The sequence below is a fragment of the Strigops habroptila genome, chromosome 7, assembly GCF_004027225.2.
Source record: "Strigops habroptila isolate Jane chromosome 7, bStrHab1.2.pri, whole genome shotgun sequence".
Lineage (NCBI taxonomy): Eukaryota > Metazoa > Chordata > Aves > Psittaciformes > Psittacidae > Strigops > Strigops habroptila.
In genome coordinates, this window is record NC_044283.2 from 61,508,793 (window position 1) to 61,528,080 (window position 19,288).

Below are 19,288 nucleotides of genomic sequence, written 5' to 3' on the forward strand. Positions count from 1 at the left end.
AATGAAATTACTGGAAGTGATTATTCATTGGCAGTTGGCTTATCGCTGAACTGCATTCCACTCTTTTTATTTTATTATTTATTTATTTATTTATTTTAAGCAAAGTGAAAAATGCAGCATAATACAAAAAAAAAAAAAAACCTGCTTAGGAAGAGTGAAGTAAAATCAAGTCACAGGAGAATAATGCACTGGCATTTTCTGTATGTGAATCTTTTTTTTCCCCTTTCTACCAAAGGCTTCCTTCTGAACAGCCTTCTCTGTGTTTCCTTCTCTTCTATTATTCATTCATTGGCTCAAGTAATACATTCATACTGTAATAGAGGTGAAAGGGGAGTTTAATTATATAATCTTGACAATGGCAATAGGATTAAGAAGTAATCCTCGCTAATAAAGTGGTGTGGGTTAGAAATGAAGTGGAAATTGTCAGGGTTCTTCTACAGGACCTGGGCTGCCCCAGCTTCTGCAGCTGTCTGCCTGCCCTGTAATTGAATGTCTGCAAGTGATTGAAAAAATGTTATTTCTCCTCTGGATTACATGCTAATGTACAGAGGGCAAAGGGAGACAGCAAAAGAACACATAGCTGCTTATTTCATCCATTTGTGGGGGTGAGCTTTGGGAAATCATGGCAGTTCCACAGCTATCGCATGCCCATCTGCAAACACAATGTATTTGTACATTGGGAATAGAGGGCAAAGCTGCTCTGATCTCAGCAGAGCATCTCTTCTTTTGTCCTAGTGGCACACATTGAGATTGATGTGAGATTAAGGACCATCACCCTCCTAACAATCGATGGAAATGACAATTCATCTTGAATTTTTTGTCAGTTATTCTCACGTTGATTACCTGAACGTGTGTACCTCATTTATAGATGCTTTATTAAAACAAAATTATCCATGTCACTATCATATCTTCTACTGTTTTACAAAAGTCAGATAATACTGCAGCCAAGTAACTTAATTTCCTTACCTCTTAATCAGCTGGATGACAAACCTAACCTGTTTTCTTTCTGGATGTGTTAGTTTATATAATAGGTTCTGCATTGTCAGATCTATGCTGGACCTATTGTTTTCAGTAGTAGTCTGATTTGTCCCTGTGATAAGCCCTGTGGAGATGTGATTATTCCAATAAAAATTCATTCAGTTGGAAACCAACCCTCCAGCTGTTTACTCCCACAGTCCCCGAGCTACACTAACATTGTGTGGAATCCTTGAACAATATTTAATGTAGAATCAAAAGCATCTTTAAAACATTTTACTTTAGGCTCTGTAACATTGTGTAACCTTCACAATAGATTCCTAGCATCCATGAGGGAACACTTTAGTTAGACAACTTTGAGGCTCGACTGCTATGTTCATCTCTGAGGAAAGCTATGAAGACTCTCCAGTACCTAAAGAACATATCTGACAGTAAGAGTCCAAGTGTTCATGTGTGCACTCTCTCTATTGCATATAAGAGAAGGTATGCAACACTGGAAGTTTCCCGAAAAGAAAAGATGTCTGAGTAAAAACTATGTACTGCCATGCTAAAGCCAGCTCTGGCACGTATAATGTATGCATCGGTTTGCAATTGTAGCTGCTGCAATGTTCGGCAGCGCAGAGACACTGCAAATCTATTACATATGTTCTTTTCCGGGATAAAAAGAGGTTTGCTTCTTAAGGAAGAGCTACACTTTTTGCTTTATTTATTTTAACGTTCTAGGCTTGAACAGCAAATAATTTGCACTCAGGCTGTTTTCTGTTTTGAATATTGTTGGTATTTTCACTCTTTGGCAGGTCCAGTTGCCCTAAGCACACCAGCCCAGCTTGTGGCCCCCTCTGTAGTAGTGAAAGGCACTCTTTCCATCACTCTTTCGGAGCTCTACTTTGAGGTGGATGAAGAAGATCCCAGTTTTAAGAAAATCGACCCAAAGGTAAGAGATCATTGACCCTGAGCTCTGAGAGATGATGACAAATTGCCCAGACCTTTAATTCTTCATTCGACTTCCTTTACCTCTATTGGCCCACAGTGTTCCAGCTTTAATAAGTTTGGGACTGACCACATATGTTACTGAACTTCACGTAGGTGACACCTCCTTCCCTTCTCCTTTCTCTCCCCCTCCCACAATTCGACCGTTCTTGAATGTTAATTAGCTTGCTGCGAATAAAGCTCCAGGGAGGCATCTTAAATAAAGACATCTTGAATCACAGGCCTGTGTGAATAGTGGAAAGTTCAACGAGGCTTTTAGCCCAAATGCTTTGGTTTTCTTTCCTATTTTTATATAATGCCAGTGTAACATAGTGCTAAACTTCCTACACTTGTAAGCTTTCAGTGCTTCTGTATCGTATTATTCTCTAATAGCTTTTACAGAGCCTGTTAGTATTTATTGTGCGTAAGCAGAAAACATAATTGCCCTCTTAAAATACATTGCTGAACTCACTTGCTTATTTCCACAAACTTTATTTGCTCTGAGTTACTTGATTACTAGTATTTTGCTTAAAATTAGTAACCTTCAGTAAAATTCCTATTTCAAAGGCAGTATATTGTGTGATTAGCTTAATAAGCTTGCATTTGAATGTTTTCTATAGTATGACAGCATTTCACTATTTATCTATGTATTTATATATGTAGCATTTACAGTATTATGGCAACGTTTCAAAAGTATGACACGATTGGTAAATATTCTTGCATCCCAATTTAAGCACAATGATGGCTCTTGGGTTTTTAGCATGTCCTTAATATTAAAAAAGTAATAATTTCTTTGTGAAGGGGGAAAAAAGTCACTGGAAGTAGGAGTGGGTTTCTGCTTGTCTGTAGAGAATACCTTGTGTATTAAGCGCCGGTTCAGTTCTTTGTTCTTACTGAGTAAATTGTTCTTGTCTGTATTAAAAATGGCATCAGCGGGTCTGAAAGCTGGGAGTATCAAATCCTATCAAGGAATGAATTTACTTTGGAAAACAATGTTCTCAAATTCTTAGAAGTAGAGTTTAATATATGCAATTAACTAGAATTGTGATTTTTATGTGGTACCATAAATGAGATTTAACTTTTGATCCTGAAGTATTTTTTTTGAAATATTCTGGAAATCATTTCAAGTATGAGATAGCTCTTAAAATTTTTATATGCTTACTCCTTCCATAGTGTTTTTTTAAAAACATCTAGCGATAAAAAGGATATAAATATAAAATGTAAAGACAGTTTGATGTGTTGCTGTATTGCATTTTCCATCTAAAAGGTTCTACTTTGTATTGCATTAGCATAAGAAAAGTCTTAGAGATCTGCATTATTCTGCATTTTTGTTTTCCATGGTTAGCACTTACGGTGTTTGAGTACAGCTACTAATTCTTACCCTTCCTGTTAATGTTTTATGGGGGACACTGACATGCAACATATATTCAGCCTGCTTTCTTTTCTGTTTTCGAGTATTTGGTAGCAGTTGTTTTCTTAACTGTGAGCAGGCATTCTGGTTTGGTTTGACTCTATCTTTAATTCTGTATTGGAGAGATTTTTGGAGGGTTTCCTACAAAAGGAGGAGTTGGTTATATGAAATGTAGGCTACATCTCTTAAGTTCTACTTGTGATGCTGCTTTAGCTGGAGGTCTTAAAAGGAGGGAAAAAAGACCTTTTGTAATGTCTTGGGGTGTGGGGGGCTAAAAATCAAAAATTAAGTATTTTTATTTTAAGAAACAAATAAGCTTGCAACGTGGCTGTCTTTCAAGCATTGAACGCCTCCCTGCCCCACCCTCTGCTTAAGTTACTGTACCTTGATAGCGGTGACTATCAAGACTATCAGACTAGAGCTGCCATACCATAGGAAATACCCCTTGGAAAAGAAAAAAATCCTAATCCTCTGTAGCTCAGTAGGCCTGTTTAATTAATGAGGCTTCATCTGTTTGATAAATTTTAAGTTCCTTGTATATTTGTCTAAACTACCGAAAAGAAAACATTGTGACAAGTTCCTGAAGAGCGAGCTGCTGTAGAGATAGCACCGGCCCCGATAAGATCGGCCTGTGCTCTTGCTGGGGGCCGGTCCCGGGAGGAAGGGCTGGCCCCGCGGGCTAAACCCTTTCTTTCTGCCAGGTGAGCTGGGGAAAGCGCTCTGAGGACCCCGCAAGAAACTTGTGGAGCACCCCCGGGCTTGAACGCCCGGGTTGGAGAGCCTCCCGGCGGGGTGACCGGGGGTGCCTGGAGATGCCCAGTATGCCGGGGCCGGGCACGGGTGTTCCCCGCGGCTTCCCTGGCTAGAAGTTTATTTCCCAGGCTGCTATCGGACTTGTTCATTTCGTTTTGAACTTAAAGACAAAAGCAACTCTAATTTGAATGGCTATTTCTTTCCTGCTCCGTCCCTAAAGAAACGGAAGTAGTCGTCCCTCCCGGGCAAGAACTTGCATTTTTACCTCCTCTTCCTCCCCCCGAAAGGATACGAAACTTGCTCGAAATGCTCCGAGCCAGCGTTGAAATCTTTCGGGCGGCTCGAGCGGGTAATGCCGCCGTTTATAAAGCTTAGAAATGCTATTCCCGTTAAAAAAATATCCTGCCAATATTTCTAAGGCGTCCTGAAGAAACTTAAAGCGAGATAGCTACGGCACGAAATACGAGGATGGGGACTCGGGGCTCGGGCGGGGAGGGGGGGTCGGGCGCTTCCCTTACGGTTTATCTACTCCTCCGGCTACGCGGTTTTATGCTGTACTTAAAAATCTGGGGAAAACAAACGTTTGTTTAAAAAAAATATCGACCGGTTGCTGTAAAGCGCATTAATTATTCAGGATAGATCTATACTTCCTTCCTGTCAAAGTCAAACGGATAGAGAGCGCGTTCGCTCTGGGAAGCGAACGCAAATTAGCGATGGATTTTTAAAACAAAATACAAGTGCTTGAGATTTACCGTGGGGCAGGCGCGGGGCGGGGGGAGAGAGAAAAAACAACCCAAACACTAAAGCAAACTATAAGAAAAAAAAAAAAAAAGAGGAAAAAACAAAGCTAACGAGCGGAGGGTAGGAAACGGCAGGCTCTAATTCTGCCTCAATTCTGGGGAGCTGCTGTGAGACGCCCCACATGTTCCCAAGATTTAGAGGGGAAAGCTTAAAGTCATAGAAATAGAGCAGATGTTGTCACATGCCGAACTACAGAAGAGATAAGATTACTTTTTTCTTAGACGCACTAGTTTAATAAAAGCTAGAAGGAAGTTTAGAATATGCCAAGCTAAGGCTTTGGCTGGGTGTTGCATTTAGACTAACTTTACATCGGGTGTTTCCGTTTCTTTTAAAGATTTTTACTTCTGAGGTTCAGGAAGAATCTACTTGCCTGAATTTAAGAACCATTCACGAAAAGTCAGCGTAAAGTTAAAGTAATATTTTTATTACTATTTGCAACAAGTCAGTTGTGGGGCACATAATCTGACCTTGGCACCGAAATACATTTAACATCAGTAAAACTTTTTTTTTTTTTAAGGGAGATTTGTACATATAGTTAAATAATTTTTCACTTGGTGACAACATTCAGGCAAACAAGAGAGCATAAGAAAAGGACTATACATGGATTGGAAAATGTACCTTTCGGGTTTCGTTTGGGAGTTGCAAAAGTCCGATTGCTTCTTTTTGTGACTTTTTAAAAATTCACATGGGAGGGCGGGAGGAGAGGCTCTTCCCTTCTTCCGTGCAATGCGGCGAGAGTTTATTTACGCCGGGAAACCCGTCTGCGAGTTCTTAAAGGCCGAGCTGCAGGTGGGCGCGTTTCGTTTGCCGCCTCTTCCCGTCGTCGTTTGCGTTAAATAGAAAGTTTTTAGGCGCCGTCGTTGTTTGCGGAGGGCGAGTTTTGCCGGCGGGGGTGTGAACCCTATAGCTTGTCAAGGCTTTTGGGATTGGTGAGGATTTCTCTGGCTAGCCTCCAGGTCTGTTTGGCAGCGCTTTCCAGGGCCGAGTGGGGTTTGCCCTGAAAGAGGTCTAGGTTGGGCAGGAAGTAGTGGGGGCAGCGCCGGCACTGCAGGCAGGAGATGAGCTGCAGGAGGATGCCGTTGAGCCGGTCGCCCAGGCACGCCTCGTCCCAGTCGGTCTCCCGCGGGTGCTTCTCGCATTCGTACAGCAGCAGCGTCTTCATGTGGTAGTTGTTGAGGGGCTGCCCCGGCAGCTCCAGGTGCCGGTCGCGCAGCGTCTTCAGCACCGAGAGGCACTTGTTCCGGCAGCCGCCCATCAGCAGCCGGTTCTCGGCCTCGCCGAACTGCAGTACCCAGGCATCGCTCTCGGCCGAGCTCTGCTTGCCCGTCAGCGAGTAGCACTCCTTGGAGAGCAGGTTGAAGCCCTCTGCCTTCACCTCCGCCACCCGGTTGGGGCCGGGCCAGGGGATGTGCGGCATGGGCCACTGCGCCGCGCTGCGCGGCCAGATCCCGGTGCACTTGAAGGCGGGCGTGATCTGCACCACGTACCGCTCCCGGATGCGGAGCTTCACCTCGCTGGTGTCCGCGATCATCTTCACCACGTCTCGGTAGCTGCACTTGTCCACGGCCTGGGCCACCAGTGTCTGGAAGCGGGAGCGGATCTTGCGGGCGGACAGGTAGCCCGAGGCGGTGATGAACTCCACCCAGAGGGACATGCTGCGCTTGCGGCCGTCGCTCAGCTTCAGCACGGCGCAGCCCGGCAGGGAGCCGTCGTCCACGAAGTTGAAGACGCCCATCTGGTTGAGGTAGAGCACCACCTCGAACTCGGTGGGCGAGATCACTTCCAGCCCCTCGTAGCGGGCGTCTATCTCGCTCAGGGAGCTGATGAAGCGCGGCTCCTGCACTTCCACCTCCTTCAACACGTCCGACACGACCTTGCACACCTCCCGGATGGTCTTGGCGATGGCCGCCTTGCGGGCCTGGCACCGCTCCGTGTAGTATTTGTTGAGCTGGTAGACCAGCTTGGCCTGCGCGGCGATCATGTTGGGGCACAGGTCCGGGCTGTACACCGGGCTCTCGCAGTACGTTGAGGGATCCAATGCTTTAGCGGTGGCTGCAGCTTTGCGGAGGGCACCGGCCAAATCGCAGACCCCCACCCCCTCCGGGAAGAAGGCGGCAGCGGCGCGCCGGTGAGAGCAATTAACGAAACCGCGGCTGGCGACGAAACACAAAGGAGCGAAGACCCGGCGACGACGAGGAGTGCGAGCCGCAGAGAGCGGGACGGTACGGGCTGGGCAGCGGTGCCGGAGCGGCGGGCAGCCCCCGCGGGCTCCTGGAGCGCCAAGTTTTGGGTGGCGGCGGGGGCAGGGAGGTCTGCGCTGCTTCTGCGCTCCGGCGCCCACCCCCCCCCGCGCAGCGACAAAAATGCTGTTTCAGTAGTTCATAGAAAGGAAAAAAACAACACCCGAACAAACTTCCCCAGACTCGAAGGTCCCCGCAGCAAAGCCGGTCGGCGGCGAAGTTTAAAACCGCACACGGTACTAGAGGAGAAGAATGCGAGTAATGCCCAGAGCGGAAGAGTGAACTCTGTCTGCCTGCCTGCCTTTCTCTCTTTCAGTCCGTGGCACCGCCAGAGATGTGCATGAGTTTGGCTGCCGCTCGCTCAGACTGTCAGGGGGTGTTGTTGATTTCCCTTTTCCTGCTGGAGGCGTTGTCTGAACCCGGCTCTGTGGCTTTCTCTATCTTTATGCGCAGACGTGTGCACTTGGTCTGTGATCGCTCATTCCTGTCCTGCAGCTCTATATAGGTTGCTTTGAGATATATATATAGAGAGAGAGAGTTGGTTTGTTTTTCTTTGCACAGACTGTGTTTTATCCTTAGCGGGAGGAGAGCGTAGCTGCTGTGCCCGGGATGGCTTCTCCTCCCCCTCCCCACCCCTGGAAGTGCGCGCCGAGGCTCTGGACTCTCCGCGCCTCTCCTCCTCCTCGCCGTGTGCCCGTCTGTCTCCGGCGGTGCCGCCGGGCCCTGTAGTTTATGAATGGGGCCGGGGCCCAGCCGGGGGGCGGAGCCCCGCCTCCTACAATCGCCGCCGAGCTGTCAGCGCCGCGGCCAATCGCGGCGGGCGGCGGGGGCGCGCATACGCTCCCGCGCGTTCACTCCTGCCTCCTTCCCCGGCGGCGGCGGGGTCGTGGTGTCCGCCCGCCCGCTCCGTGCTGGGGCTGACCGGTCGTGTGTGAGTGTGTGTGTGTTTGTGCAGGGCTGCGAGCGCCCTGCGACGAGTGGGAAAAAGCGGCAACTTCGCCGTGACGGGCGAAGGTCGCTCGCTGCTCCCGCCGCTCGCAGCGGGGAGGCCCAGCGGCGGTGCCGGTCCGAGAGGGAAAGCGGGGGGAGAGAGGCGTGCCCGGTGCTTCGCCGCAGGCATCAATCTTATTTCGCTAATGCCGGGCTGCGGCAGCGAAAGTGAGACCGTCACCGGGGCGGAACTGCACACCTTAGTTTTACTGCTCTCAGTCAGGGCCATAGTCACGTTAATTTAGATAAATCTGGTGCCATAAAGTTCTGTTCATCCTCCTAAAGCGCAGGATTGAGTTATTCGAAAGGAAACGATATTTTATGCAAGTTTGAATTAATAAGAATATTGAATGATTCGGACGTAAAACCGTAGTTATGTCAGCTCGGAAAGAGCAGCTCGCCCGCTCTGCTCTCACCCCCAGCAGTACCTGCTGCCAAACACCGCAAGTGCCACTCCTGCGGGAGAAGGCGGCGATGTCCACTGCTGCTGTGGTGGGGCCCCGGGTGCTTTTTCCCTCAGCGGTTGCCCTCCCCTGGGCCGTGCAGCCCTGCAATTGGTACCGCCGGGCGAGTCGAGGCGCCCCGGGGCTGCGGGGCACGGAGCAGGCGGCGTGGCCGGACCCGGCGGAGTCCCACCGTGGGTCGTTGCAGCCGGGCCGGGGCCGTGGGAGTCCGGCGGAGCCGTTCACACGCGCTGCGCTCTTCCTTGCGGAGCCTGGTTTTAACCAGCTCTCAGCGGTGGGGCTCGGTTTCTTGTTCTTTCCTCCTCTCGTTGCAGCTGGCTGATTTTAATAAAGAAAATATCGCCGTCTGTTTTCCGTATGCATTTAAATTAGAAACATGTCTTGTGCCGGCCGTACCGCTGCGCGCTGGAAAAAGTAAGTACGGACCTGCCCGGCGCCGGTGAGGCTCCGTTCTCCCCGCCGTGAGGGTCAGTTCGCTGCTTCCCCCCGTGCACCGGGGCGGTCTGCGCCCGGGGCTGGGCGGGGGCTGTCGCGCCTGCCCGGCGGGCCGCGGTGGCCGGTGCTCGGCGGGGCACGGACGGGCGGCGGTGTCAGGTGTCCCCGCCGGGCCCGGCCCCGTCAGGAGGGAGACGAGCCGAGAGCAGGAAGTCTCCGAGGACAGCAGCCTCGGAGGGGTGGGGGAGAGGGTGCAGGCTGCGCCGAGGGCTGAGCTGCTCCAACGGTCTGTAGGCGTCCCGGGGCTGCAGAGGGACAATCCGCCCCGGGGCTAGGTAAGTGTCTGCGGACTGTGCCCTGGGGACCCCCTTTGCCTGCGCGGAGCGTCTCTCCGTGGGCTCGGCTGGCCGGGTGGAGCTGCGAGGGTCCTGCGCCTCGTCTCCAGACGCCCTCCGGCAAGCGGAAGAGTTAGTGAGGGCTGGGGGTCCCTACCACACGACCCGCCGGAGCTCCCGGAGCGGACTCGCAGCCGAGCTGGCGATTGCCCGCAAGGCGGGGGGGGTCAGAACGACCACGGACCCGCCGAGCAGCGGCGGGCGGGGGAAAGGCTTTGCGGGGTTTCGCTTCCAGCAGAGAGCGGGTAGAGCGGGGGCTTTCCGCGGCCGGGGCGCGGAGGAGATGCCGGAGCCGTCAGGCGGCCCGGGTAAGGGTAGGGGGACGCGCGTTCGTGTTTTCAGGATAGAAGCAGAAGGAGGGAACGATTCCCCTCCCACTCCCCCCGGTAAGGTGACTAATGATGAAGCGTTACTAGTGTTCAGATTTAAAACAATTCATTACCAATTTTCCCGTCTGAGGTTGAAGCCCTAGTAAATAATAAATCAGCTAAACAAAAGCCGACTTTAATTTATTGCCCTAGCGCTAATTAGAAACATCATTTGAGCAATAAACTTAAACACTTCCAGCAAATAATGCGCTTGAAACCCTTCTCTCCTGCGTCTGGGCGTTTGTGGCCGTACTGCATTAAGACTAGCTTCATCTGTGGCGGAATTTGCTCTCGCCGGGATGAATAATTGAACGGGGAACAGGATCCGAGGAGGCTATAATTGAAGAGCCCTTGTCACCTCTGCTTTTATGTATGTTAGTGTAGAAGTCCATCAGCAGCTCCTTGATGGTGTATAAAACGAAGTGGCAGCCCCTCCAGCAGCAGGAGATACTGTATTCCATTAAAAGGACCGTGTGCAAGTGTGTGCTGCAGAGAGGGGAACTCTCCGGGCTAAAAGCCACTTAAGTCTTCAGACCGATTGATCTGTATTCTCTCGTTATAATCCGCCTCATCATACTTGAGTTAATGAGGCAGGGGCGGGGGTGATCTGATGGGCCTTGACAAATTCATTAGGGAGGCTGCGGGACATTTTATTTGACTGTTAAACATCGTGTTTGTTTGGTTTAAGCAGTGCCAACATCAGCATGCCGCTGCCTGGAGCAATAGCGGTTTGTTAGCAAGGGCTGCTGTGAAAAGGCACTTCCCAGTCCGGGGGACCGGGTGTGTGCGGAGCCGCGGTTGGCCCCGCTCGCCCCACCCGGGCCGTCCTCTCTGTGCTACGGGGAGCTCCGCGCTCCCGCCGGGCGCACACGGGCGGGGAACCGGGTTCCCGGCCGGCGGGGGCGGCGAAGGGCTGCTAGTCAGTGTGCACAGTCTGTTTTGTTTGTGTTCCATCCCCCCCCAAGAACCCTGTGTATTTGTATTAACCCTTAAAAACCAGCAACAGAAGAAATATGCAAACCATCTCGGAGTTTCAGCAAGAAGCATGCAAGTTTTCTCACTGTGTTGTGTGTGATACAGCGTACATGCATTTGCTTGCCTAACCAGCTTGTCAGTGACATATATTAGCTATTTCAGAGCTTTTTTATTCTCAACAGAATATTTTAAACTTTCTATAACATGCTACTGATACAAGGTCTAGTTTTAAAAGCAAATTAAAGTTTAATCAAAATAACTTGAGTCTATTAAATAATTTCTGCCAAATCTGCCCTTTTTCTCCCCCTTTCACCTCACTGAGAGGGAAAAGTGAATTCAGGAACAGGTGCTCCCAAAAGGGATAAGAAGTATTTTTATGAATACCTCATGAAATATGTATCTGTACATATGCAGTTTGTTCATGGTAGCTTTGTAGATGAGATCCAGCTAGCGTTCCATTATTGTCTAGTAGTTGGTTTCCTCTCTCTGCTTTCATTTAAGGGAAACAGTTTTGTGAAAAACAGAATAATTAGTCTGCTCATGGAACCTAACATCGTATTTTATTTTATTTTTTTTTTCCCCTGGAGATCAGTCTTCAAACATTCTCAGCTTTAAGTGCTTTGTAGGACTCTGCTTCCATTTATAGCAGAACAGTATGGGAAAAGAGCTAGTGCCCTTTGCCTGTCATTTTCATACATTCCTGCACTGCTGATGGAGCTTGAACTGCTGCAGGGAATGTATGAATTTGAAAAGAAATGAGTCAGTAATGCATGTTGTGTTTCTCCACAGCAGAACTGGGTTAATAGTTAAAGTAAATGCTCCTGTGAGTTTGACAGATAAAATTCTGTTTACTTTCGATAGTATAGTATGTACCTCTTCTTGAAAGTCATGGCTTGGCTTTACTATCCACTGACCTGTACTAAGGACTGTGTTTATGAAGGTAGTTGATAGCACACATTGAGGGAGAAAAGATGGTTTGATTTCTACATGTGTCATTAATGCATCTCATCAGTTAAGAGTGTTGCATAAATCTTGTACTTGTTCTGTGAAGATTCAATAGTGTGATAATTAATTTATACATGTTCCTAAGTCTCCCTTAGCTGTCATTACCGCAGTGGGAAGGGGCAGGGTTTCAACTACTCCTTTAAGTACCTAATTTTTACTTTCGTATTGAGTCTTAAAATGTGAATGTGTCCATATTCTGGTGTTTAGTCACCAGCAACCTGCAGCTGAAGGCTTTCTCTAATGCTTTGGATCTTGTGCTAAAGGTAGCATCTTCTCTTTTTTCATGGTAAAAAGTGCACTTCTGTTTGCTGTAAGGTTGCTTTGGGTGCTAAAAACTGATTTGTAAGTTTGTGTTCAGTAGATTGTCAATTAGGGAAATTGGGACACATGCAATAGAAAAGAGCATTTCTAGCGCTTTCATAGTATTTTTCTCTTGTTGAAACTTCTTGTGGGCCTCTTGTTTTGTTTAGATGCAGTTGGGGTGGATGAATGCTATTTTATCCACTAGAAGGAACCAAATTCACATGTGTTGGCTGGACTTTATTCACAGTAATTGATTAATTACATTAATAACATCATTTATTTTTTTAAAGTATGAGAGTACAGAACATGTTGAGATTTTGTCATCTCGACCTCCAATTGAATGCAATAACACTTATTTGCTTGAGAAAAATGTGAGGTGGGCTACATAGATCATGACTTGTCTGGTTCTTAAAAATTCTGTGAGGCTAAATCAACATTTCTTCTAAAAATATGAAAATTATGGCAATATTCTAAGCAAAGTCAAAGTTCTGGAATTCAGTAACTATCAATTTACAGGCGTTTGGCTGCAACTTCTGTTTTTAGCAGTAGCAGCATGATGATTGCTATGCTTATTGTCTTAGATGTTCACATATCTGTGCATAGGCATAAATAATCATGCCAATAGTAGCCTGCATGGTTTTATTGGTTAGATGATTATTTTAAAGATCAAAACCTTAATGCAGCTTGTCAAGATGAAGCATATTTATAATTAACCTAGAATTCTCTAAACTATACCCTTTAGAAATGCCATTTCTAGCTCCAGAAGCAAAAGCTTCTCATTTATATGCTTACATTTTAAAAAGTATTTTCTCAAATACCACATAGAGCTATGTGAAATCCTCTGCTCTTCACCAACCACTGTACAAGTTACAACCTTTCAGTGGGTTTCTATGAGTGCAGTTTCTAAAGGAAATGGGTGTGGAGGAGGAAACAGAGGGGGCTCAATCTTCTCAATAGCACTGGTGACCAACATGGAATATATCAAGTTGCTCGCTTGCATTCTCCTCCTCATTTTGTAATATGATTTTGGTTTGACTTTGGATCAAAATTTTTATTTAATTAAAAAAAAAAATATCCTGTTAGAACAGTCTCCTAATTGTTCCCTCATTCAGATTTAATGCAGTTCAAATGCACAGTTAGAGCTCTCTACTTTTCTGCGTATTGTACCTCATAATATTAATTTTTATCCTTTGAAAGTTCTACGTTGACATAAAAGTAGTGTATTACTAGTTATAAAATCATTGCAGGGGTTTTGTTGCTACTTCTAATGAGAGAATCAAATCATAGGTATTCCTATTTTATGTCTTGCTGTGCATATCTTATTTCAAAATAACTTTTTCATGATACACTGCTCTCTTTTTAGTTTTCTTGTGAATTAGGTAAAACCTATGTGCAAAATAGTTCAAGGTACCATCTCCTGTATCTGGGAAGGGGAAACTGTATTGGCTCAAATAATGTATAGAAGCCATCTGCATAGTTTAATTGAAATAATATTCAGTGATCTAAGGGATGGAAATTGTTCTTTTTCTTTAAGCATCTGAAATAAAACCAGGATGTAAAACAGCTGTCTTGGCCTATGGAAATCAAGGTTCTGCCAGTCTGCTTCTTTTCTTCATTTTCTGCTTCTATCTTCCTTTATTATCTTTGGATCCCAAGGAGTCTTTCTTATTTTCTAACTGGTTTTGTCTGCAACAAGGAGCTAGGTTGGTGGGTTTAAATAGACTTTGGATAGAGTGAAAAATCTTTGATCTATGGCTATGACTGCTTCCAAATGATTTGCTTGCTGGGACTGGACACTGTCCATGCCCTTTCACTTCACTATCAGATAGGCACACAAAAAGGACTTGACATGCTACCAGATGCATAGTTAATCATTGCATTAGGTCTGTAAAGGGGTCCATCCAGACTCAATTAGGTCCACCATTTTTAACTAGTGTTTGCTCTGTAGTTTGTTTGGTGTACAATATTAATTCTAACTGCTGTTCTTTTTACTTAAAAGTGTTTTAATGCAGTTCTTTTATTTTCGAGGAGTCTTTTCTGCATTTGTTCCATTTTATGTATATTTAGAACAACTGAGTGTTACAATATAACAAATACTGTTGTAGTTTAACATATTATCTGAAGCTTTAATTAGTGTGTTTTTTGGTTTTGAGGTTTTTTTTTTGTCTTTTTGTAATTCAGCCATTTTTCTTTCTCAATACTGATTTCTGAAAGTGCATTTGAAATAAGCTAAATGCAGTGACTGGCATCTATTGAGGAGGTGTTCAGAAGAAAAGCTTATGATAGTATCTAGAAGCTTGGAACCAAATCTTAAACCTTGAAAACGAAACGGCAGCAGTTTTGCTATCACTTATTTGTGTAAGAGCTCATTCTTATATCTGGCAGTGCATGCTTTTGTCTAAGAAGGATATTAAGGGTGCAGGAGTTAAAAAGGTTCAGCTATAGGGTAAAAAGCATTAGGTAAATTATTGCTCTGAATCTTGCCTGGGATTTCCAGGAGTAGTTTGTATGTTTACATTAAAAGTTCTTAACTGTATGCACTGAATAAAGTGCATTGAAAATTCCTAGCATTCTCAGAGTTAAAAAAAGTAATAATAATTGTAGTTTGTAGAGATAGCCAGTCCTGTCACAGTAGGAAGAAGCTGGAGTGTTCTGATGGTATAAATTGTTTTGATCACACATGCTGTCTGTATTTCCCAGTAATGCTTATATTGAGGATAGCAGGGCTATGGAAGAAGGAGGACATAAAGCCATCATTGCTTGAAAATTGCTACGTAAGAAAGGAGCACTAATCAGAGGATTTAAAAAGTATTTTCATTTGGTTTTAATCTATGTAATTATTTTGGAGGAAAGAAGGAACGAGGCATTCAGCTATTAAGTTGTTTTGTTTTGTTTTTTTAAATCTGTATGTGGTTACTAAAGCTATTGTATTCAACTTCAGGATGTAGTTCAGCCTTTACTTTAGGTCTGAGATTTCTTGCTTTAGTTCTTTGCTTCATGGCTGTCAATATTCTTTGAAGGAGGGCAGATGCATTAAAATGTAATATTTATCATTTGGTTGTAGTCACAGGAATATTCAGATGTTGCTAATGGACTTCCAGGACACAGGATGTATGAGTGAATGCTACTCAGCTAGGGCTCTCTGGGGATTTTTAAATTATTTATGCCTACCTGCTGCTCTGACGTACAGGTGTGTGTATGTGTGCATAATCCAGTAATGATTGGTATTCATGCATATAAATATGCAATGGAGAATAAGCCTAATACGAGAGCCCTTAAGTGGTATAGGCAGGTAGTTTTTCCCCATTCATCATCTTATTGTGGAAGTTCATTCTAACTGCATCTGAGTGCCAGTGCACCTATGAAGGGGAATTGTTTATATGTACTTTGGGGGTTTCCAGAGTGAGAACTTGAAAGAAAGTGGGACTTGAAATGCGCGGTCATTTGTGAATTTATGTTTTATCTCCCTTCACTCGAAAATTTATGAGGAGAGTGACTTAGGGTGCTTGCGTTGTGTGTTCCAGGGCTTGCCCCCACTGATAACACCCTTGTTGGCGTGAAAGTGCAATGCAAATTATGACAGTTACAACCTTCTGTTTTGTTTAACCTGTCAGTGGATTTCCTGGCTCAGTGCTGAGGGCAATGGCGTGTTCAGCTAGTTCCATATTCACCTAAACTTAAAAGGTCAGGTTTCTACAGGCAAGCCTAGTCAAAGCCTAATTGATGAGGAGGGCAGGGGGACAGAATTTACTGTTCTGTTGGCTAGTTTCATATCGTTAGGTTGTCCTGAAAGCATCAGGCAGTCACAGCCCCTTTCATGTAAGTGCTGACCCTAGACAGGAGCTGACAATCAAAGGAGGCAGCCACAGGAACCAGTGCAAGTAGGCTATTGATTTTTCAGTTAGGTCTAAGTAGTTTGTAGTATGGGTAATGGGTGACAGAGGCAGGTATGTCATTATCAATGAGCTCCAGAACAGTAGCGACAGCCCCCTCTCATATTTCCTTCAGCCCTGACAGTATGCATCCAGCAGTGGTCAATAAATCGCCCAACCTTTTACTGACAAGTGACTTGAGGTGGGGGTGGGAGTCAAAGAGCTAAACTTCTGTACTTGAACTTGACATGGATGTGGAGCAAGGATCTCGGCATCCGCGTTCCCGGCTTGTCAGGCAAAGAGCCGAGGAGAACATAGAGAACAAAACAACAGTAGATGTGTGGCCGAGGAAGCTTAACTTTATTTTATGCCCTCTAGAAAGTCAAAGTTTTTCTTGAGATCAAGTAGAATAGCTTAGAACACCAGCTTTATATATAAACATGGTCTGGTTCAGTAGTTAATTTAGGTTACCATGGCAGGGTTTTGTTTTTACTTTAGTATTGCTCTGCATTTAATCAAGGTTATACTGCCATAGCAGTACAACAATCACAGTCTGCCATTCAAAATCCGCTTTTAATTCCTAGTTTCCTCTTCTTAAATTTCATATATGGACATTATTTAAAGATATTGAAGCTTTCTTATAAATTCAAAGTGCTAGCCATACAGTTTCTATTCTGACTACCAATGCTGTTTTGGGTCAGTAGTGGAGTACTAATACTTTAGGAAGCTGAATAAAGTTTTTATTACTTGGATTTTACTAGCTGTGGTTTCTGAATTTAATAGAGGTAGATCCAAATTTTAGCTTTACACTTAATTAAATTCTGAAAGATATTACGATAAAAATTGTAATAAGTGGTGGGTTGTTTGGTTGTTTTGGGTTGGTTGTTGGTTTTTTTAGTATATATATACTTCTATGGAAAATCAGTTAAATGAACTCAAGTACCTTAATCTGAATCTCCTGAAGTTTTCTAATGTTGTTACTTTACTTGAGGGATGTAAGTTATCTGCATTTTTTCAGAAGTTGGAATTCAGTCAGGTTTTATGCTGTGCACAGATGTTAACAAAATACCATATGCTTATAATTAAAAAAAATCTTTAGACAAATTGAAATAAAGCAGAAGAGTAAATGTTTTGAAAAACTTCCTTAAAATAACTCATTGCTATGGTATCTTGTTCAACAATGTTTGTAATGTTACACAGAGCAGGAATCTGAGACTCTGTACGTTGAATAGCTGCAAAGTATCATACATGACTGAAACTTTTTCATCTGCCTGCAGCAGCGAAAGCTGTTTTCTTCATGGCTGGCTTTTTAACTGCAAGACCAATGTTGACACAGACTCAAGAAGTGAGGTTGAAATTCATCACTGGATTACAAAATACTTTGATAAATATTTGTATAAGCTAAAAAACCTGAGGACCGTATATTTGAAGCAGTTATAAAATTAAATGGTTATAAAAATCTATGTAGATATTGTTACATTGCCTATTGAACAGCGCTTTGGAAGAGGGGCTGGCTAGCTGTCTTCCAGAGGAAAAAATTTTCTATTAGTTGGATTGAAGGTGTGCTGGGTTGTTTGAGGCATTTGGTATTTAATGGGAGTTTTCCTCTGTCAGCAGCTCCTCGTTTACCACATCTTGCAGGGCCTTTTTTTTTTCCCCCTGTTAAACTAGGTAAAAAGTACAGCCAGGCAGTCTGAATCTTATCTTTTCTTATGAACAGGGACAGCATCTTTTACTGTATTTTTAGTGTTGCTGGCATGTTGTGTTATTGCAGAAACGTAAAAAGAAGCTGCAGAAAGGTGACAAATTAAATTTTCATGAAAGAAAAGCCTAATCAGCAGTGACAGGGTAAGAGAAAGATGATTGCCACTTGGTCATTGTGGAGAGGCACTTAGACTTGGTGTCAGTGCTTCTGTTAATGATGACTAATGTCTTTCTTGGAGAAAACGCATGCTCAAACATGCTACAGTCCAGAAAAAGAATGGAGGATAGGCACTATTAAAGAAAAAGGCTGTGAATCTGAAAACAAAAGCTCAGGTCTTCAGATGAAAAGGCTATAGCATTTTCGCAGTGGTAGAAAGCACAACTGTAAAACTGTTCTTGTTTCACTCTTTAAGCAAAATAATAATAAATATATATACAGATACACGTGCGTATTATGTGCTGCCTAGTATCGGCTGCTTTAATTAAAATAGAAGACAGAGATGGCACAGACATATAAACGTGCTAGTCAGAAGTAAACAGCCACATTTTATTCGTCTTCTGTTAATGAAGCTTGCTTTCTTGAAAGAACAAAAGCTGCTGCAATATATTCTTTCCTAAGCACAGTGCTATGTTCCGAATAAACCTTTTATAGTCAAATGTAAAATGACTCAAAAGACGTTTTCAAATCTTGATGCTTTGGCTGTTAGGTATATTGGCAAAAAAGAGGTGGCATGTGTCATTTCTTCAGCTTTTCCCAAAGTGAGACCTTTCAGAAGGGCATTTGCAATGCTTGTCATATTTTTTCATATACATCTTATTGGCCTGACAAGTCTAGAGGACCATGAGAAAACAGATGTCATTGCATTCAGACAACACTAATTACTCTGGGATTTTTGCAGCCTCAGTGCCTGCATGTAACTGTCGATTATGACTGTTTATGTGGCCTATCACGGGTACACGTTGCACATTCAGATGGTACTACTAGTCTTTGTATTTCCAGTTATCACACAATAACATGTAAAAATCAGCAACAAGCACCACAACAAGAAAATGCCATAATGCGTGATTTTTATATGTTTAACATGCATTTTGTTAAAGATTGCATTCACATTTGTTATTAGGTTTAAGTGTTTTAGCATCTGTTTACTAACTGTAGCACAGTGCTTTAGCTGTCAGTTTTCACTGTGGTTCTTTATGTTGCAGGCTTTACTTTTCTGCAATTGTATAATCGCTACATGAAAAATGCTGATTGACCCAGCAGTTGTCAGAAATTTCCCATGTCTAACCTTCATACTGAACTGAGAGATTTTTCTTGTGTCACAGTTTGTGTAAGAGACCAATAGTCTTATTCTCTTACAAATGGTGGTGTTGATATTTTCTTTGTTAAATTTTCTTAGCGACTCTGTCATTTCAGAATCTATTCTTCCTGTGTAGCAATAACTGCTGCATGATTTTTAACACAAAGTTCAAATGGTGGTCACGTCGTGGCCTTACTTTGTATGTTATCTTGAATTTTGGTACGCATTTCATAAGCAGAACAACCAATGTTAATCACAGATTGGAAAATAAAAGCTCCAATAATGTAACTTCACATGCTGATGAAGCAGAAATAGAAGCAGCTTTATCAA

The 19,288-nt window shown here is 44.2% G+C and overlaps 2 protein-coding genes across 5 annotated transcripts in view; one reads left to right on the forward strand and one right to left on the reverse strand.

Moving 5' to 3' along the window:
* Positions 1 to 19,288, forward strand: part of LRBA (LPS responsive beige-like anchor protein) — a 395,208-nt gene that overhangs the window by 211,756 nt on the left and 164,164 nt on the right. For all 4 annotated transcript variants that reach the window (XM_030491547.1, XM_030491551.1, XM_030491549.1 and 1 more), the window contains one exon: positions 1,773 to 1,909. In XM_030491547.1, coding sequence (XP_030347407.1) covers positions 1,773 to 1,909 — 137 coding nt within the window. The remainder of the gene's footprint in view (positions 1 to 1,772; positions 1,910 to 19,288) is intronic.
* Positions 5,366 to 7,823, reverse strand: MAB21L2 (mab-21 like 2). Its single transcript, XM_030491556.1, has one exon. It carries the CDS (start codon positions 6,888 to 6,890, stop codon positions 5,811 to 5,813), a length of 1,080 nt encoding a protein of 359 aa, XP_030347416.1. The 5' UTR covers positions 6,891 to 7,823; the 3' UTR covers positions 5,366 to 5,810.

Bases quoted from the DNA above. Each gene is read 5' to 3' on its own strand.
- MAB21L2 (XM_030491556.1), bottom strand. From the start codon at position 6,890: ATGATCGCCGCGCAGGCCAAGCTGGTCTACCAGCTCAACAAATACTAC.